Below are 14,705 nucleotides of genomic sequence, written 5' to 3'. Positions count from 1 at the left end.
TAGTCAGAAAAACAGATGCCACGCTAAAATTCAGTGGGAGAATCTTATGGAAATGAAATCCATTGACGGAGGAAGTGGCTTACAGAACGCCCGTTCGGCCGATTTTTTAGTAGGCCTGTTCATCAGTCTCGGTCCCTTACCAAGTAGGATTAACAGAAGAGAGAGAGAAGATCCAACGACGGGCGGCTCGTTTCGTCAGGGAATCGTTTAGTCGCCGCGAAAGCGTTACGGAGACGCTCCAGTAGCATACGCTGCAAGACAGGCGTTAACACCACATAGTGAAAATGAGCGTAAGGAGAGCTATGAGAGAAGCGCTCAGTGGCTTTGAAAGTAAAATTTTGTCAAACGGTCTGAGTAATAGTCCTAAGAAGTTTCGGTCGTACATAAAATCAGTAAGCCGTTCCTGAAATCCTCTATTCATTCACACAGTGAAACTGAAGATAACAGAGAGATGGCCAAAATACTAAATTCGGTCTTCTGAAAATGTTTCGCAGCCGAAGATCGTAAGACGGTCCCTCCTTGCAATCATTGTACGAACGCCAAAATGACAGATATTGAGATAACAGATCGTGGAATAGAAAAGGAACTACGGTCGCTTAGTAGTGGAGAGTCATCAGGACCCGGTGGGATACCTATGAGGTTCTGCAAAGCTTAAGCGAAACAACTTGCTCCCCTTCTAGCAGCAGTTTATCGTAGATAGATGGAGCACCGACGGGTACCTAGCGCAGGTCATTTACGTTTTCAAGAAGGGTCGTAGTACTGATGTCTGGAATTATAGGCCTACATCGTTGACGTCTATCTGTTATAGAATTTAGTGATATGTTTTTTGTTTAAGAATTATGATTTTTGGGGGATCTTCTCTACTAAAATCAACACGGACTCCACAAATAGAAATCTTGCGAAACTCAGGTCGTTCTGTTCGTCAGTGAGATCCACAGCGCTCAGGTTGATGCAGTGTTCCATGTCTTCAGGAAGGCATTTGACAGGTTCCACACTGACAATTACAGTAAAAAATACGAGCTTACCTAGTATCGTACCAGAGCTGCGACTAGATTCAGAACTTCCTTGCAGATAAAACTCAACACGTCGCTCTTAACGAAACAAAATCGACAGATGTAAAGGTAATTTCCCAAGAAAGTGTGATAGGACCGTTACTGTTTGTACATGAATGATACAGTAGGAAGCATCGGAAGCTCCTTAAGACTGTTCACCGATGGTACAGTTCTGTATAATGAAGCAGCAACGCCAGAAGACAGTATCGATTTGCAGAACGACCTGTAGAGAATTCATGAGTGGTGCAGGCCCTCAACGTAAATAAATGCAACATATTATGCATAGATAGGAAAAGAAATCCACTGCTGCACAACTACACTTTTGATGACAAACTGCTGGAAACAGTATCCATCGTAAAATATCTAGAGGAAACTAGATTTCAGGTGTGCCGCAGGGGAGTGTCATAGGACCGTGCTATTCACAATATACAGGGTGATTCAAAAAGAATACCACAACTTTAAAAATGTGTATTTAATGAAAGAAACATAATATAACCTTCTGTTATACATCATTACAAAGAGTATTTAAAAAGGTTTTTTTTTTCACTCAAAAACAAGTTCAGAGATGTTCAATATGGTCCCCTCCAGACACTCGAGCAATATCAACCCGATACTCCAACTCGTTCCACACTCTCTGTAGCATACCGGGCGTAACAGTTTGGATAGCTGCTGTTATTTCTCGTTTCAAATCATCAATGGTGGCTGGGAGATGTGGCCGAAACACCATATCCTTAACATACCCCCATAAGAAAAAATCGCAGGGGGTAAGATCAGGGCTTCTTGGAGGCCAGTGATGAAGTGCTCTGTCACGGGCTGCCTGGCGGCCGATCCATCGCCTCGGGTAGTTGACGTTCAGGTAGTTACGGACAGATAAGTGCCAATGTGGTGGCGCTCCATCCTGCTGAAATATGAATTGTTGTGCTTCTTGTTCGAGCTGAGGGAACAGCCAATTCTCTAACATCTCCAGATACTGTAGTCCAGTTACAGTAGCACCTTCGAAGAAAAAGGGACCAAAAACTTTATTGGCTGAAATGGCACAGAAAATGTTCACCTTAGGCGAGTCACGTTCATACTGAGTTGTTTCCCGCGGATTCTCAGTGCCCCATATACAGACATTGTGACGGTTGACTTTCCCGTTAGTGTGGAAAGTTGCTTCATCACTAAACACAATCTTTGAAACGAAAGATTCATCTGTTTCCATTTGAGCAAGGATAAAATCACAGAAATCGATTCTTTTAATCTTATCAGCTGCAGACAGTGCTTGAACCAATTTCAGACGATAAGGTTTCATAACTAACCTTTTTCGTAGGACTCTCCATACAGTTGAGAGTCGATTTTCCTGGGCTGCGAACAAATGCTTGCTGGATGCGTGCTACATTTTCATCACTCGTTCTCGGCCGTCCAGAACTTTTCCCTTTGCACAAACACCCATTCTCTGTAAACTGTTTATACCAACGTTTAATACACCACCTATCAGGAGGTTTAACACCATACTTCGTTCGAAATGCACGCTGAACAACTGTCGTCGATTCACTTCTGTCGTACTCAATAACACAAAAAGCTTTCTGTTGAGCGGTCGCCATCTTAGCATCAACTGACGCTGACGCCTAGACAACAGCGCCTCAAGCGAAAAAATGTACAACTAAATGAAACTTTACAGCTCCCTTAATTCGCCGACAGATAGTGCTTAGCTCTGCCTTTTGTCGTTGGAGTTTTAAATTCCTAAAGTTGTGGTATTCTTTTTGAATCACCCTGTACATAAATGACCTGGTGGATGACATCGGAAGTTCACTGAGGCTTTTTGCAGATGATGCTGTGGTGTATCGAGAGGTTGTAACAATGGAGGATCTGCAGCGAATTGACGCATGGTGCAGGGAATGGCAATTGAATCTCAATGTAGACAAGTGTAATGTGCTGCGAATACACAGAAAGATAGATCCTTTATCATTTAGCTACAAAATAGCAGGTCAGCAACTGGAAGCAGTTAATGCCATAAATTATCTGGGAGTACGCATTAGGAGTGATTTAAAATGGAATGATCATATAATGTTGATCGTCGGTAAAGCAGATGCCAGACAGATTCATTGGAAGAATCCTAAGGAAATGCAATCCGAAAACAAAGGAAGTAGGTTACAGTACGCTTGTTCGCCCACTGCTTGAATACTGCTCAGCAGTGTGGGATCCGTACCAGATAGGGTTGATAGAAGATATAGAGAAGATCCAACGGAGAGCAGCGCGCTTCGTTACAGGATCATTTAGTAATCGCGAAAGCGTTACGGAGATGATAGATAAACTCCAGTGGAAGACTCTGCAGGAGAGACGCTCAGTAGCTCGGTACGGGCTTTTGTCAAAGTTTCGAGAACATACCTTCACCGAAGAGTCAAGCAGTATATTGCTCCCTCCAACGTATATCTCGCGAAGAGACCATGAGGATAAAATCAGAGAGATTAGAGCCCACACAGAGGCATACCGACAATCCTTCTTTCCACAAACAATACGAGACTGGAATAGAAGGTAGAACCGATAGAGGTACTCAAGGTACCCTCCGCCACACACCGTCAGGTGGCTTGCGGAGTATGGATGTAGATGTAGATATCCAGAGTGACCTTAAGTGGAATGGCTCATAAAACAAATAGTAGGGAAAGCAGTTGCCGCATTGAGATTCGTAGGAAAAATCTGAAGAAAATGTAACTGATCCGCGAAGGAGGTAGCTTACAAGACGTTCGTTCGACCGATTCTTGAGTACTGTTAATCAGTCTGGGACCCTTACCAGCTAGGGCTGGTAGAGGAGATAGAGAAGATCCAACGAAGAGCGGCGCGTTCTGCCGTGGGATCGTTTGGAAGAGAAGCGTTGTGCTTCGCCAAGAGGTTTACTATTGAAATTTCGACAGAGGACTTTCCATGAAGAGTAGGACAACATACGAGGTGCGACAATAAAGTAATGAGACTGATTTTCTTTGCAAGATGTAGCAACCCTGTTGGCGTGCGTAGGCACAATATCTTTGACCTTGGTCTATAAGCTGCTTCTACTCCAAGCGGCACATCGATGCAACTGCTCAGTCGTGCTGTAATAAGTTATCGTATTTGGTCTCTTGTCACGGAAATGGAACCGCATAATATTGCGCAACGGTATGCCATTTCTTTTTGTGTTAAATTGGGTGAAAACGCGACGAAAACTTACGGTAAGCTTCAGAAGGCTTTTGGAGAGAAGGTTATGTCAAGAACTCAAGTTTTTCGTTGGCATAAAATGTTTAGTGAAGGCAGGACGAATGTTGATGAAGACTGCAGTGGACGACCATTAACCTCTTTGATTCCAAGGGAATTGTTCGTAAAGAGTGAGTGCCTTCTGGACAAACAGTTAATCAATATTACTAGAAAGAAATTTTAGAAAGACTTCGTAAAAGAGTTCGTGTCCATGCCAACATTGTTGATAATTGGATTCTGCATCATGATAATGCGCCATCCCCTACTGCTCTGTCAGTACAGCAATTTTTAACCTCAAAACAAATTTCAGTACTACAGCAGCCACCTTATTCAGCAGATATCGCTCTGTACAACTTTTTTCTATTTCCAAGAGTCAAAACGGCGGTCAAGGGACACCATTTTCAAACAACACAAGATGTCCAAAAAACTGTGATGAGGGTCTTAGAGGATATTACAGAAGATGAGTTCCACAAATGTTACCATCAGTGGCAGAAGCGCTGGAAAAAGTGTGTGCAATCAGAAGGGAACTACTTTGAAGGAGACTAAAACGGTAAGCAACATTTTTTTTCACATCAGTCTCATTGGTTTATTGTCGTACCTCGTATTACTTCCTCCCACATACACCTCGCGAAATGACCATGATGATACGAGAAATTAGAGCTAATACGGAGGCTTACCGAAGTCGTTATTCCCACGTGCTATTCCTAAATGGAACAGGGAAGGGAGAGGGGGAAGAAGCGGTACCAGAAGTACCCCTCACCACATACTGCAATGTTTCTTACGGAGCGCAGGTACAGAGAGCGTGTAGAAGTAAAACACACACTGCCAAAGTCTTCTGAACCACTCAGATTAGAATAAGTTAGAAGAGGCCAGGAATACAAGAGAGATTTTTCACTGGTTACATTAACCTGGCCTCAAATATGCTTTCCAAATGATAAAACTGGCGCATTTGAAGAAAGAATTCTTATAAAATCCACTTCTATCACCGGATTTAGCACACTCTGAATTCTATAAAGTCCAATATCTTAAGAAACGTATGGTTAGATAACATTTTGAGCCAAATGAAGGAGTTATGCAGAACTTCTAGAATCGTACTTGGGGGATTGAGCATGTTCATCTGTGTGAATGTGGCTTTAGTGACGAAATCCGAACAGTTCGATCCTAATGACGTTCGGGTATCTATTTTATCCCACATAACGTATTTTCCGTGGCTACTAGACTTGTAGCTGCTTTAGGATGATTTGTGATTCATTCAAATAATCTCGTCACCACTTTGATTACGTCTCCATATCGCTGGAGTAGCTGATATTAGAGTAAGTACATGTATTGACTTAAGAGGGAGCTACATCGACTGTAAGTATCTTTGTACCTAAACTATAGTCTTTAACTGCTATTTCTGAACTTCTCACCCTACCCTATATATTTGCTGTTTTTTAGACGATAATATCATTGAAATTTAGGTCTTAACTTCAGAGTTAGTAGTAACCTCAATCCTTAACTATGTTATTTTATGTGTAATCAAATACACAAAGTATTCTCACAATATTCAGACAACATAAAAAAACTTCAAGACAATAACAAAAGCAATAATTGGGGCCGTTGTACAAATCTGCTTAAAAAATTGGGAATAAGAATGCACTATTATCTGAAAACATCTCCCCATTATGCTCATTAACAAAACATTAGTAATTATTACGGCACGAACTCCATTCATGGTCATGGAACAAGGCTCAGAAATTAAACAAAAAAACTTAAAACTGTTTTCTACTAGACAGTCCAATTGTAGAATAAATGCCCCACGAAAATGAAAAAGATAACTAAGACCAAAATATTTAAAAAAAACGGAATTGAAGCAGGCTACTTAATACTACACACCATACAATAAATGATTATTTAAATAACACAGATTGGGTATTTAATGTTTTATCAGACGACCCTCAGTCAGTTAAATTGACGTTATACATCCGATCTGATAAAATGTATCCGGACCCTCCCCCCTACATAACGGGAAATTACCACTATACGTCACGAGAGGAGGACTCGCCAGTATAAAAGGAGGGGGGTGGGGGTACTGTGTTCTCAGTAGAGCAGCAGAAACAGCAGATTGGGTCGCTCAGAAGATCTCAGAGACTTCGAACGTGGACCAGTCACCCGTGTAAAGTTGCCCAAGCAGACTGCTGGTGATGTGATTGTGAAGAGGGAATGCGAAGGAGCATCCAAAGCTAAACCTTGACCAGTCAGCCGGCCAGAGTGGCCGAGCAGTTCTAGGCGCTACAGTCTGGAACCGCGCGACCGCTACGGTTGCAGGTTCGAATCCTCCCTCGGGCATGGATGTGTGTGATATCCTTAGGTTAGTTAGGTTTAAGTAGTTCTAAGTTCTAGGGGACTGATGACCTCAGAAGTTAAGTCCCATAGCGCTCAGAGCCATTTGAACAGTCAGATCTCATGTACATACAGCCAGGGACCGTCGATCATTGTGGATAATGGTTGTAAAATGTCGCACGAAATTAGCGAAAGTGAATTCCCAAATGCTACCAGCAGTTCAGATAGCACAATGACCGTTCGTGGTGAGTTAAAAAGACTGGGGTACAACTGTCGAGCAGCTCATCAGAAGCTCCAAATTTCTGTAGTCAGTGCTAATCAACACTCGAGATGTGGCCTGGGTTCGATTACTGGTTGAGTCGGCGATTTTCTCCGCTCAGGGACTGGGTGTTGTGTTGTCTTCATCATCATCTCATCCCCATCGATACGCAAGTCGCCGAAGTGGTGTCAACTCAAAAGACGTGCACCAGGCGACTGGTCTACCCGACAGGAGGCCCTAGCCACACGGCATTTCATTTCACTGCACAGTGGACGTCTAGAAATGACTGACTTGTTATGATGGAGCACCCTATACTGTCGGGCGATCCACACACATCATATGTAGTGCCAACAGTGAAGTACGGTGGAAGTTTTTGCGGCATGGGGGGGGGGGGGGGGGGCGCTGTTAAGGAAATGCTAAATGCGGAAAGATATGAACGCATTTGACAGTAAAAGAAAACATTGCTCATTGTATGCTGTATCTTTAGATCTTTTGTCTTTTTACGAAATTTCTGGAAGCTGTGCACCCGCATATACACAACATTTGATACTATTGTGTACTGCGTACGGCATAGGAACACTTCGGAGGCGATTATTGCTGGTACCCTCTTGTAAAGCAGCATGTGTGAGGCAGTGGTTTGTGGACAGTAACATTCCTGAAGTGGACTGTCCTGCCCAAAGTCTCAATGCCAAATTCAAGAGCTTTGGGACGAGTTAGACCGTTGACTTCAGACGCCAGCGTCCAACATCACTGCCTTCTCTGGTATCGGCTCTTGAGGAGGAATAGGCTGCCATTTCTCCACAGACATTCAGGCTCCTCGTTGAAAGTGTCCCCCAGTAGAGCTAAAGCCGTCAAAAAGGCGAAGGGTAGGCATATACCATATTAGGATACTTTTGATTAGATAATGCACGTCTCTCAATATTCTATCAGCACATGCAGTAATATACAAAGAAGTTCGATTAGCTGCACTGCCTCGAACTCAATATCCTTAATTGTATACGCTCAATTCCCCTGTTAGTCTCCCACTCACTTGAATAAATTTCTAAAAAGGGTTGCACGTGTGTTCTGTAAGCATTATCTTTGTAGATTGGTTGCTTATTCCTAGTGTCTTATACAAATTTAAAGAAGTCTGACACCTGCTTTGACTACAACTTAGCCTATGTAATCGTTCCATTTCGTGTTCTTACAAACTTACACTCAAGTATTTGTATGAGTTCACCGTTTCGGATAATTGCGATTGATTGATACTGTAGTCATATGGTGGTACGTTTTTCCGTTTTGTGAAGCGTGCGATGTTTACACTATAAAAAGTTATAAACAGTCCGACTGGTGCTGAGGATTATAGACTTATGGGTAAGGACTGAGAGGCTTCTCTTAGGGGCCTACGAGAAGATTTTCTGGGCATATTCGAAACAACAGAGATCACACATTCATACAAAAGTACTGTTTTATCATACTCGATTGAAATCCCGGTCGACATACAACGTTTTGCAGTAGCAGACTTGGTTGCAAAAGGCGAGTACAACGTTAATGTTTGATACAGCATTCTTCCACACTGGCAAGGTAATTTGTAAATTCCAGTCTTACTCAGTAAAAATTTGCCCTTTACTGACCCCAGAAAATCTGTAATCTCAGATAGTGGCGAAAAAACACTTTCATCTTAAATTTATGGAGAATTCTTCTGTTTTAAACGAAATATTGTCAATAAAAGGACGAAAAGCTAGAGATTTTGCCGGTGTTTTATCCTCTTCGTCCATTTCCTGCTTCTTGGTTTTAACTGATGGTGTCCCGTTGATCTACTGGGTAGCATATCCATTTTCCCTGAATACTGTCTTTAGGTGGGCAGCTCTTTAGGCAAAATATCTGGATTAGAGACTGTGTGAGTTCCGCGTGCAGGTGTTTTAAGTACAGTCATAGTTCGTCACGGGTGATGTCAACTCGATTGTAAGTACAAATCGTTATGAGTAGGCTTACGATAAACTGAATGCCCCAGAGAGCAATCATTCTTCCACCTAATCCAAACATCCAGGAAAGGCAGACGTCATCTTTCTGTACCTCTATTATGAACCGTATGTTCCTGTGAATGAAGCTGGGGTGATTTTAAAATTTACAATAAAGTTGTTTTTTTTTCAAAAATTGGTTTTGTCGCAGTCGGAAGCAGAGCTTTTTGTAAACGAACGACATTCACGTCGATTCTGACACAAAAAGTTTGCTGTTGACAGAACGCTAAAGCAACGCAAAAAAGGAGAGAAAAAGAAAACGACTTGTAACCGGTATTCTGTCTGCATCGGGATAACCCGGCAACTCACAACAGTGCGTGCGTTCTCCGCAGTCACACGCAGATACCGCAGGAAGCGACTAATACGCCCTCGCCTGAAGGAAGGTTTGCAGGTTCTGGAGCACAGACCCACAGATTGACGTTCAGGAGCAGACTGACACAGATACCCGTACCCCTGCTCAGTGGCATAGCACAGACAAGTGGAACCAACAGTTTCAAGAAGCCAGTGTCACAAATGCATCGTGCAAACTATACGAAGGAAAGCTCTGCATTAGTTTTCAGTTTGATGCCTAACGCAGACTCATCGACATTCGCCATTCTCACACAGACTACTAGTTATAAAATATGAAGCATAGGAGAATAAAAATTCTTTAAACAGTACGTGATCGAGATTTATCAGCGGTACTTTCCGACTTACAAAACAATTAACTGCGATTGGAACAAAATGTGGCATCTTCACCAAAATTTTGGGCGAAAGAGAAGATTCACTTTTGGTACTTTTAATGCAATTGTAAAAACGGGTCTGGTGCTCGAGCAAAAATTTTACCCTGGACCTTGTGCAATTCCCGAATAACAAGGTAAAAGAATGGGGGGCTATTGCACTTTACTTTTTTTGTTAGTCCATTCGCTCGCATTAACAAAGTACGAAGTCGCACAATGCGCGTTATATTTGGCGCCTTCATTAAATATAGTTGTGGAGCAACAGTCAGATTTACAACCCCTGCGCTTTGAGTACGTCATTTATATATTAGCTGTCACATAGGTAATTTAACTTTTCATGCTTACGAACAGTTCCAAAAACAAGTGAGTGAATTTCAAAACAAAGTTTTTTTACTGCTGCCTTTCTTTAAACCACATTTCAGAATGTTATTCTACGTGCATTGAAAAAAAATTATTCTGCAGGTTAAAATTAATTATACAACATATTTTCGGACGTGAAGCCGTACTGTGTGTGACCAATTCAAGTGTCAGATTTAGTAACCAGCTTTTAATATGGACGTACTTTATATTACGAAAATCATCGTACTAAAAATAAGTAACTTTTGTGGTATTTACGACTTTTAGTGTTCTCTATTTTAAAAGAAACAGACATACTGACAACAATGACGAATGTAATAGCCTGAACACTCAGTGAAGAACAAGCACACAGGCGTCCAAGTTCTGGACAATAGTCAAGTCATTTCGATGTGTCTCACCTGGTACAGGCGTGAAGTAAATGATCGTCGTCACCACTGACGCCAGTCCAACGAAAACAGCAGAACGCAGGAAGAAAGTCTTGCCCTCGGCTATCATTTTGCTACTGTTGTCGCTTCGGATAGTCGTATCACAGCACTGCACTTGTCACTGACATCGGAGCGCAAGCCACACTGCTCCGTTTTCGCGCACGGTTGCGGATCGACTGAAGCTTGATGACCGCGCCGAAGCGCACGGCGTCCATGATGGACAGCGGCGCGCTCTCGTGGCCGTATTTTGAAACACGCACAAGCGCGTAGCAAGCCGTTTGCACCTGCACGAGGGCAATGTGTAGTTACGAGGAGCTGTGACGGAAGGTTGTCTTTAATCTTTATAGGATCGTTAAACAAGGCTCTAAAATTAATGAATCTGCTACCGAAACTCCTTTGCTAGGAAAAGTCGATTCCCTGTCCAACACACAAAAAGCGATAAAGAGCTAATTTGATATTTCTTCTTTTCATCTGGAACACATAGACCAACTAGTCGCCCAATGATGTAACAAAAATTTGTTACGGTATTCATCGTTCTATGAAAGTTATAGTGATAGAATCTGAATCATTTAGAAAACACGTAGAAGCAACGAGCATGCATGTAGTCGAAGACTAACGTACACAGATGAGCCAAAACCTTATGACTACCTGTTTAATAGAGTGTTGTTCCATTTTTCAAACACATTACAATAAAGATTCTGCTTCGCGTGGATTCTATAAGTAAATTTCCTTTACTTTACGTCTATGGTCACAAACTTTTTGTCAAAAGATTACCGGTTTCGGTCTATAATGGCAATCTTCAGATCTGTTTTGTAAACCGAAACCGGTCATCTGTTGACAAAAAATTTGTGACCATAGACGTAAAGTAAAGGAAATTTATTCTCTATTCAGGTCACTGTTTTATTCGCGACAATGTCGCAGCTTATTATTCTCTTAAGTCCTTGACATGATTCCTGAAGTATGATGACTACGGCTGGCCGCGGTGGCCGAGCGGTCCTAGGCGCTTCAGTCTGGAACCGCGCGACCGCTACGGTCGCAGGTTCGAATCCTGCCTCGGGCATGGATGTGTGTGATGTCCTTAGGTTAGTTAGGTTTAAGTAGTTGTAAGTTCTAGGGGACTGATGACCTCAGAAGTTAAGTCCCATAGCGCTCAGAGCCATTTGAACCATTTTATGATGTCTACGCACAGGTCAATCAATTCCCACAAGTTACGGTATGGTGGTTTATGGGCACGCACCTGCTGCCCGTTAAGTGTTCTAGTCGATACAGATCAGGCACATTTGCTGGCCAAGACATCAATTTGAGTTCACTCTAACGCCACTCAAACCACTGACCCTTAACATAGACAAATGTAATGTATTGCGAATACATAGAAAGAAGGATCCTTTATTGTATGATTATATGATAGCGGAACAAACACTGGTAGCAGTTACTTCTGTAAAATATCTGGGAGTGTGCGTGCGGAACGATTTGAAGTGGAATGATCATATAAAATTAATTGTTGGTAAGGCGGGTACCAGGTTGAGATTCATTGGGAGAGTCCTTAGAAAATGTAGTCCATCAACAAAGGAGGTGGCTTACAAAACACTCGTTCGACCTATACTTGAGTATTGCTCATCAGTGTGGGATCCGTACCAGATCGGGTTGACGGAGGAGATAGAGAAGATCCAAAGAAGAGCGGCGCGTTTCGTCACAGGGTTATTTGGTAACCGTGATAGCGTTACGGAGATGTTTAACAAACTCAAGTGGCAGACTCTGCAAGAGAGGCGCTCTGCATCGCGGTGTAGCTTGCTCGCCAGGTTTCGAGAGGGTGCGTTTCTGGATGAGGTATCGAATATATTGCTTCCCCCTACTTATACCTCCCGAGGAGATCACGAATGTAAAATTAGAGAGATTAGAGCGCGCACAGAGGCTTTCAGACAGTCGTTCTTCCCGCGAACAATACGCGACTGGAACAGGAAAGGGAGATAATGACAGTGGCACGTAAAGTGCCCTCCGCCACACACCGTTGGGTGGATTGCGGAGTATAAATGTAGATGTAGATGTAGACTGTGACACGTTTATGACCACGCAGCACGGACAGTTATACTGCTGGAAGATGCCATCGCTGTAAGGGGAGACTTCCAGCATTAAGCGATGCAGGTGATCCGCAATAACATTCACGCAGTTCACCGCTGTCATAATGTCCTGGATTACCACCACAGGTCCCATGGAAGCCCAACTCAATGTATCACATAGCATAATCCTGCCCTCACTCGTCTGCATCTGTGGCGCGGTGCATGTTTGCTGCAGCCATTCGCCTGGATGACAGCATATGAGACCCAACAATCGACCTGTTGTTACAAGAAATACGATTCATTCGACAGGCAACACGTTTGTATTGGTCGACGGTGAAAACTCAGTGTTGCTGTGCCCACTGCAATCATAACTGACGATGTCGTTGGGTCAACATGGGAACATGTAAAAGTCGTGTGATGTGGAGCTCGATGCTCCGAAACACTTGTGACTGCACCAGCATTGTATTCTGTCGACAGATATGTCACAGATGGCTGCCTATTCTGGATTACACAGAGGGGAATCCTCCGACCTCAACGTTTTGTAATGAGACGTGATCGTCCAATACCATTCAACCTACTCGTTATTTCACCACCCTTCAACCACTTTCCATAACTGGTCACGACAGTAGTGCGCGAATAGGCGACCAACTTCGCCGTTTCAGAGGTTATCGTTTCCAGCCGCAGCGCCACAATAATACCCTTTGTCAAAACCAATCTCCACTATAACGACTGTCCATTCGACTCTCTTCGGTTCTTTCCCTACTGAGTCATGTGCCCTCAACCCCACTAGGAGGCATTTAACCTCACGGTGCACAGAAGTCATAATGTTTTGGCTCATCAGTGCATGTAAAAGTATAGTCCTGACCCAGAGTTGAATGGGAACCTACAAAAGAACTTCCCTGGTCCACCTATCATCCATTTGCATTTGACCACATCCGCTTCGACTCCATCGTCTTCCACTCCAGTTCACTGACCGCTTCTTTCCTTTTCAGATACACCGAAAGCTTGGTTTGAAAAATCCTGTTCCGTTAAACAGCTTCATCTATTACACAGGGTATTAAAAAATTGTATTCCATATTTTGACAGTACGGACCAGAGAAGAACAAAATGCCCAGTAAACATGGACTCTAAAATGCACACCTGAGGAACAATGAGCACTTGTTCACCTTCGCTATTGTAAAACACATCTCTCCTACTGCAAGTTCTTTGCTGTTACGAGCGACTACAGGATGCTGTTAGCAAATGAGAAACACATAACAATTCATTATTCTGTTCCTAATGCAACTTCTTGCTATTACTTACGACCTGCACTTGTGAGCCATCGCTAAAGGAAATGCTCGACATAGTGTCCATTCATAATAAGGCTTAGAGAATCACGCACACTCTGAATACTCCCGAGTGGGCCATGGATTTTCCCTGCCGTATGCAAGCCCTAAGAACGCTACAGGAGCGCGTCTTCTATGCAAGCGTCCCAATAACAAAAAATCCAAGGGTTTCAGATCAGGGGAACGAGCTGGCCAGCGTACTGGACCAAGCCGACCAATGCACTGCCCGTTAAATGTCTGTGTGAGGTATTCTCGGGCATTTCAGAGAAAAGGGGCTGGTGCTCCATCATGCACGAAACCCGTCTCCACCAACAGATGCTTAGTGCATTCCGTGTCCATGGACAAGAGCAGAGTAATGTGTCCGCATTTGTTGACTGCATTTGTAGATCGTTAGTAATAGCAAAGAGCTTCCATTAGAAGAGATATATTTCACAATAGCGAAAATGAACGAGTGCTCATATCTCTGAAGGTATACATTTTAGAGCCCATGTTTATTGGGCATTTTTCTTGTTTTGGTACATACTACCACCTTTGAAAATATGAAACACTTCTCTCTAACATCCCGTATACTTTTAAAGTCACTGTAGAGTGCTTGGGGAAGATACTTCGCGACTGTATTTGTGATTTTATGCCCTATTCCTTTTGCGAATGGAGCAAGAGCAAATTGACCGCCTACGTGCCTCTGTACATGCCTTAATCTCTCTTATCCCTAGGCGACAGGCACGTTGGGGGCAACAGAATGTAAATACAGTCTTCCTTGCATAAAATTTCTCTAAATTCACCCAATGTGTTTCGTGAAAACTATGCCACGTTTCTACCGAAGACTAACATTTAAGTTCTCCAAGAATCTCTATTACACTTTCATATGAACCATACAGAGCAGTTATGAGGTCGCTTTTCAGATTTTCACAGAAACAATGGAAGAAAAACTTTCTCGTACAAATCTTTTTATTATTTTTTAAAATATCCACCCTTAAAATTTATC

At 42.8% G+C, this 14,705-nt stretch overlaps 1 protein-coding gene across 1 annotated transcript in view; it reads right to left on the bottom strand.

Annotated features, from left to right (window-relative positions):
• LOC126174993 (uncharacterized) overlaps window positions 1-10,510 on the bottom strand; it is a 397,453-nt gene extending 386,943 nt beyond the window's left edge. Inside the window, exon 1 of the mRNA XM_049921476.1 lies at window positions 10,312-10,510. Within this exon, the coding sequence (XP_049777433.1) occupies window positions 10,312-10,408 (97 nt within the window). The 5' untranslated portion in view covers window positions 10,409-10,510. The remainder of the gene's footprint in view (window positions 1-10,311) is intronic.
• Between the last annotated feature and the right edge of the window lie 4,195 nt (window positions 10,511-14,705).

This window comes from Schistocerca cancellata, chromosome 3 (assembly GCF_023864275.1).
Source record: "Schistocerca cancellata isolate TAMUIC-IGC-003103 chromosome 3, iqSchCanc2.1, whole genome shotgun sequence".
In the NCBI taxonomy this organism is placed as follows: domain Eukaryota; kingdom Metazoa; phylum Arthropoda; class Insecta; order Orthoptera; family Acrididae; genus Schistocerca; species Schistocerca cancellata.
The sequence above is the reverse complement of the archived record's forward strand: the minus strand, read 5'-3'. Positions and strand labels throughout refer to the sequence as shown.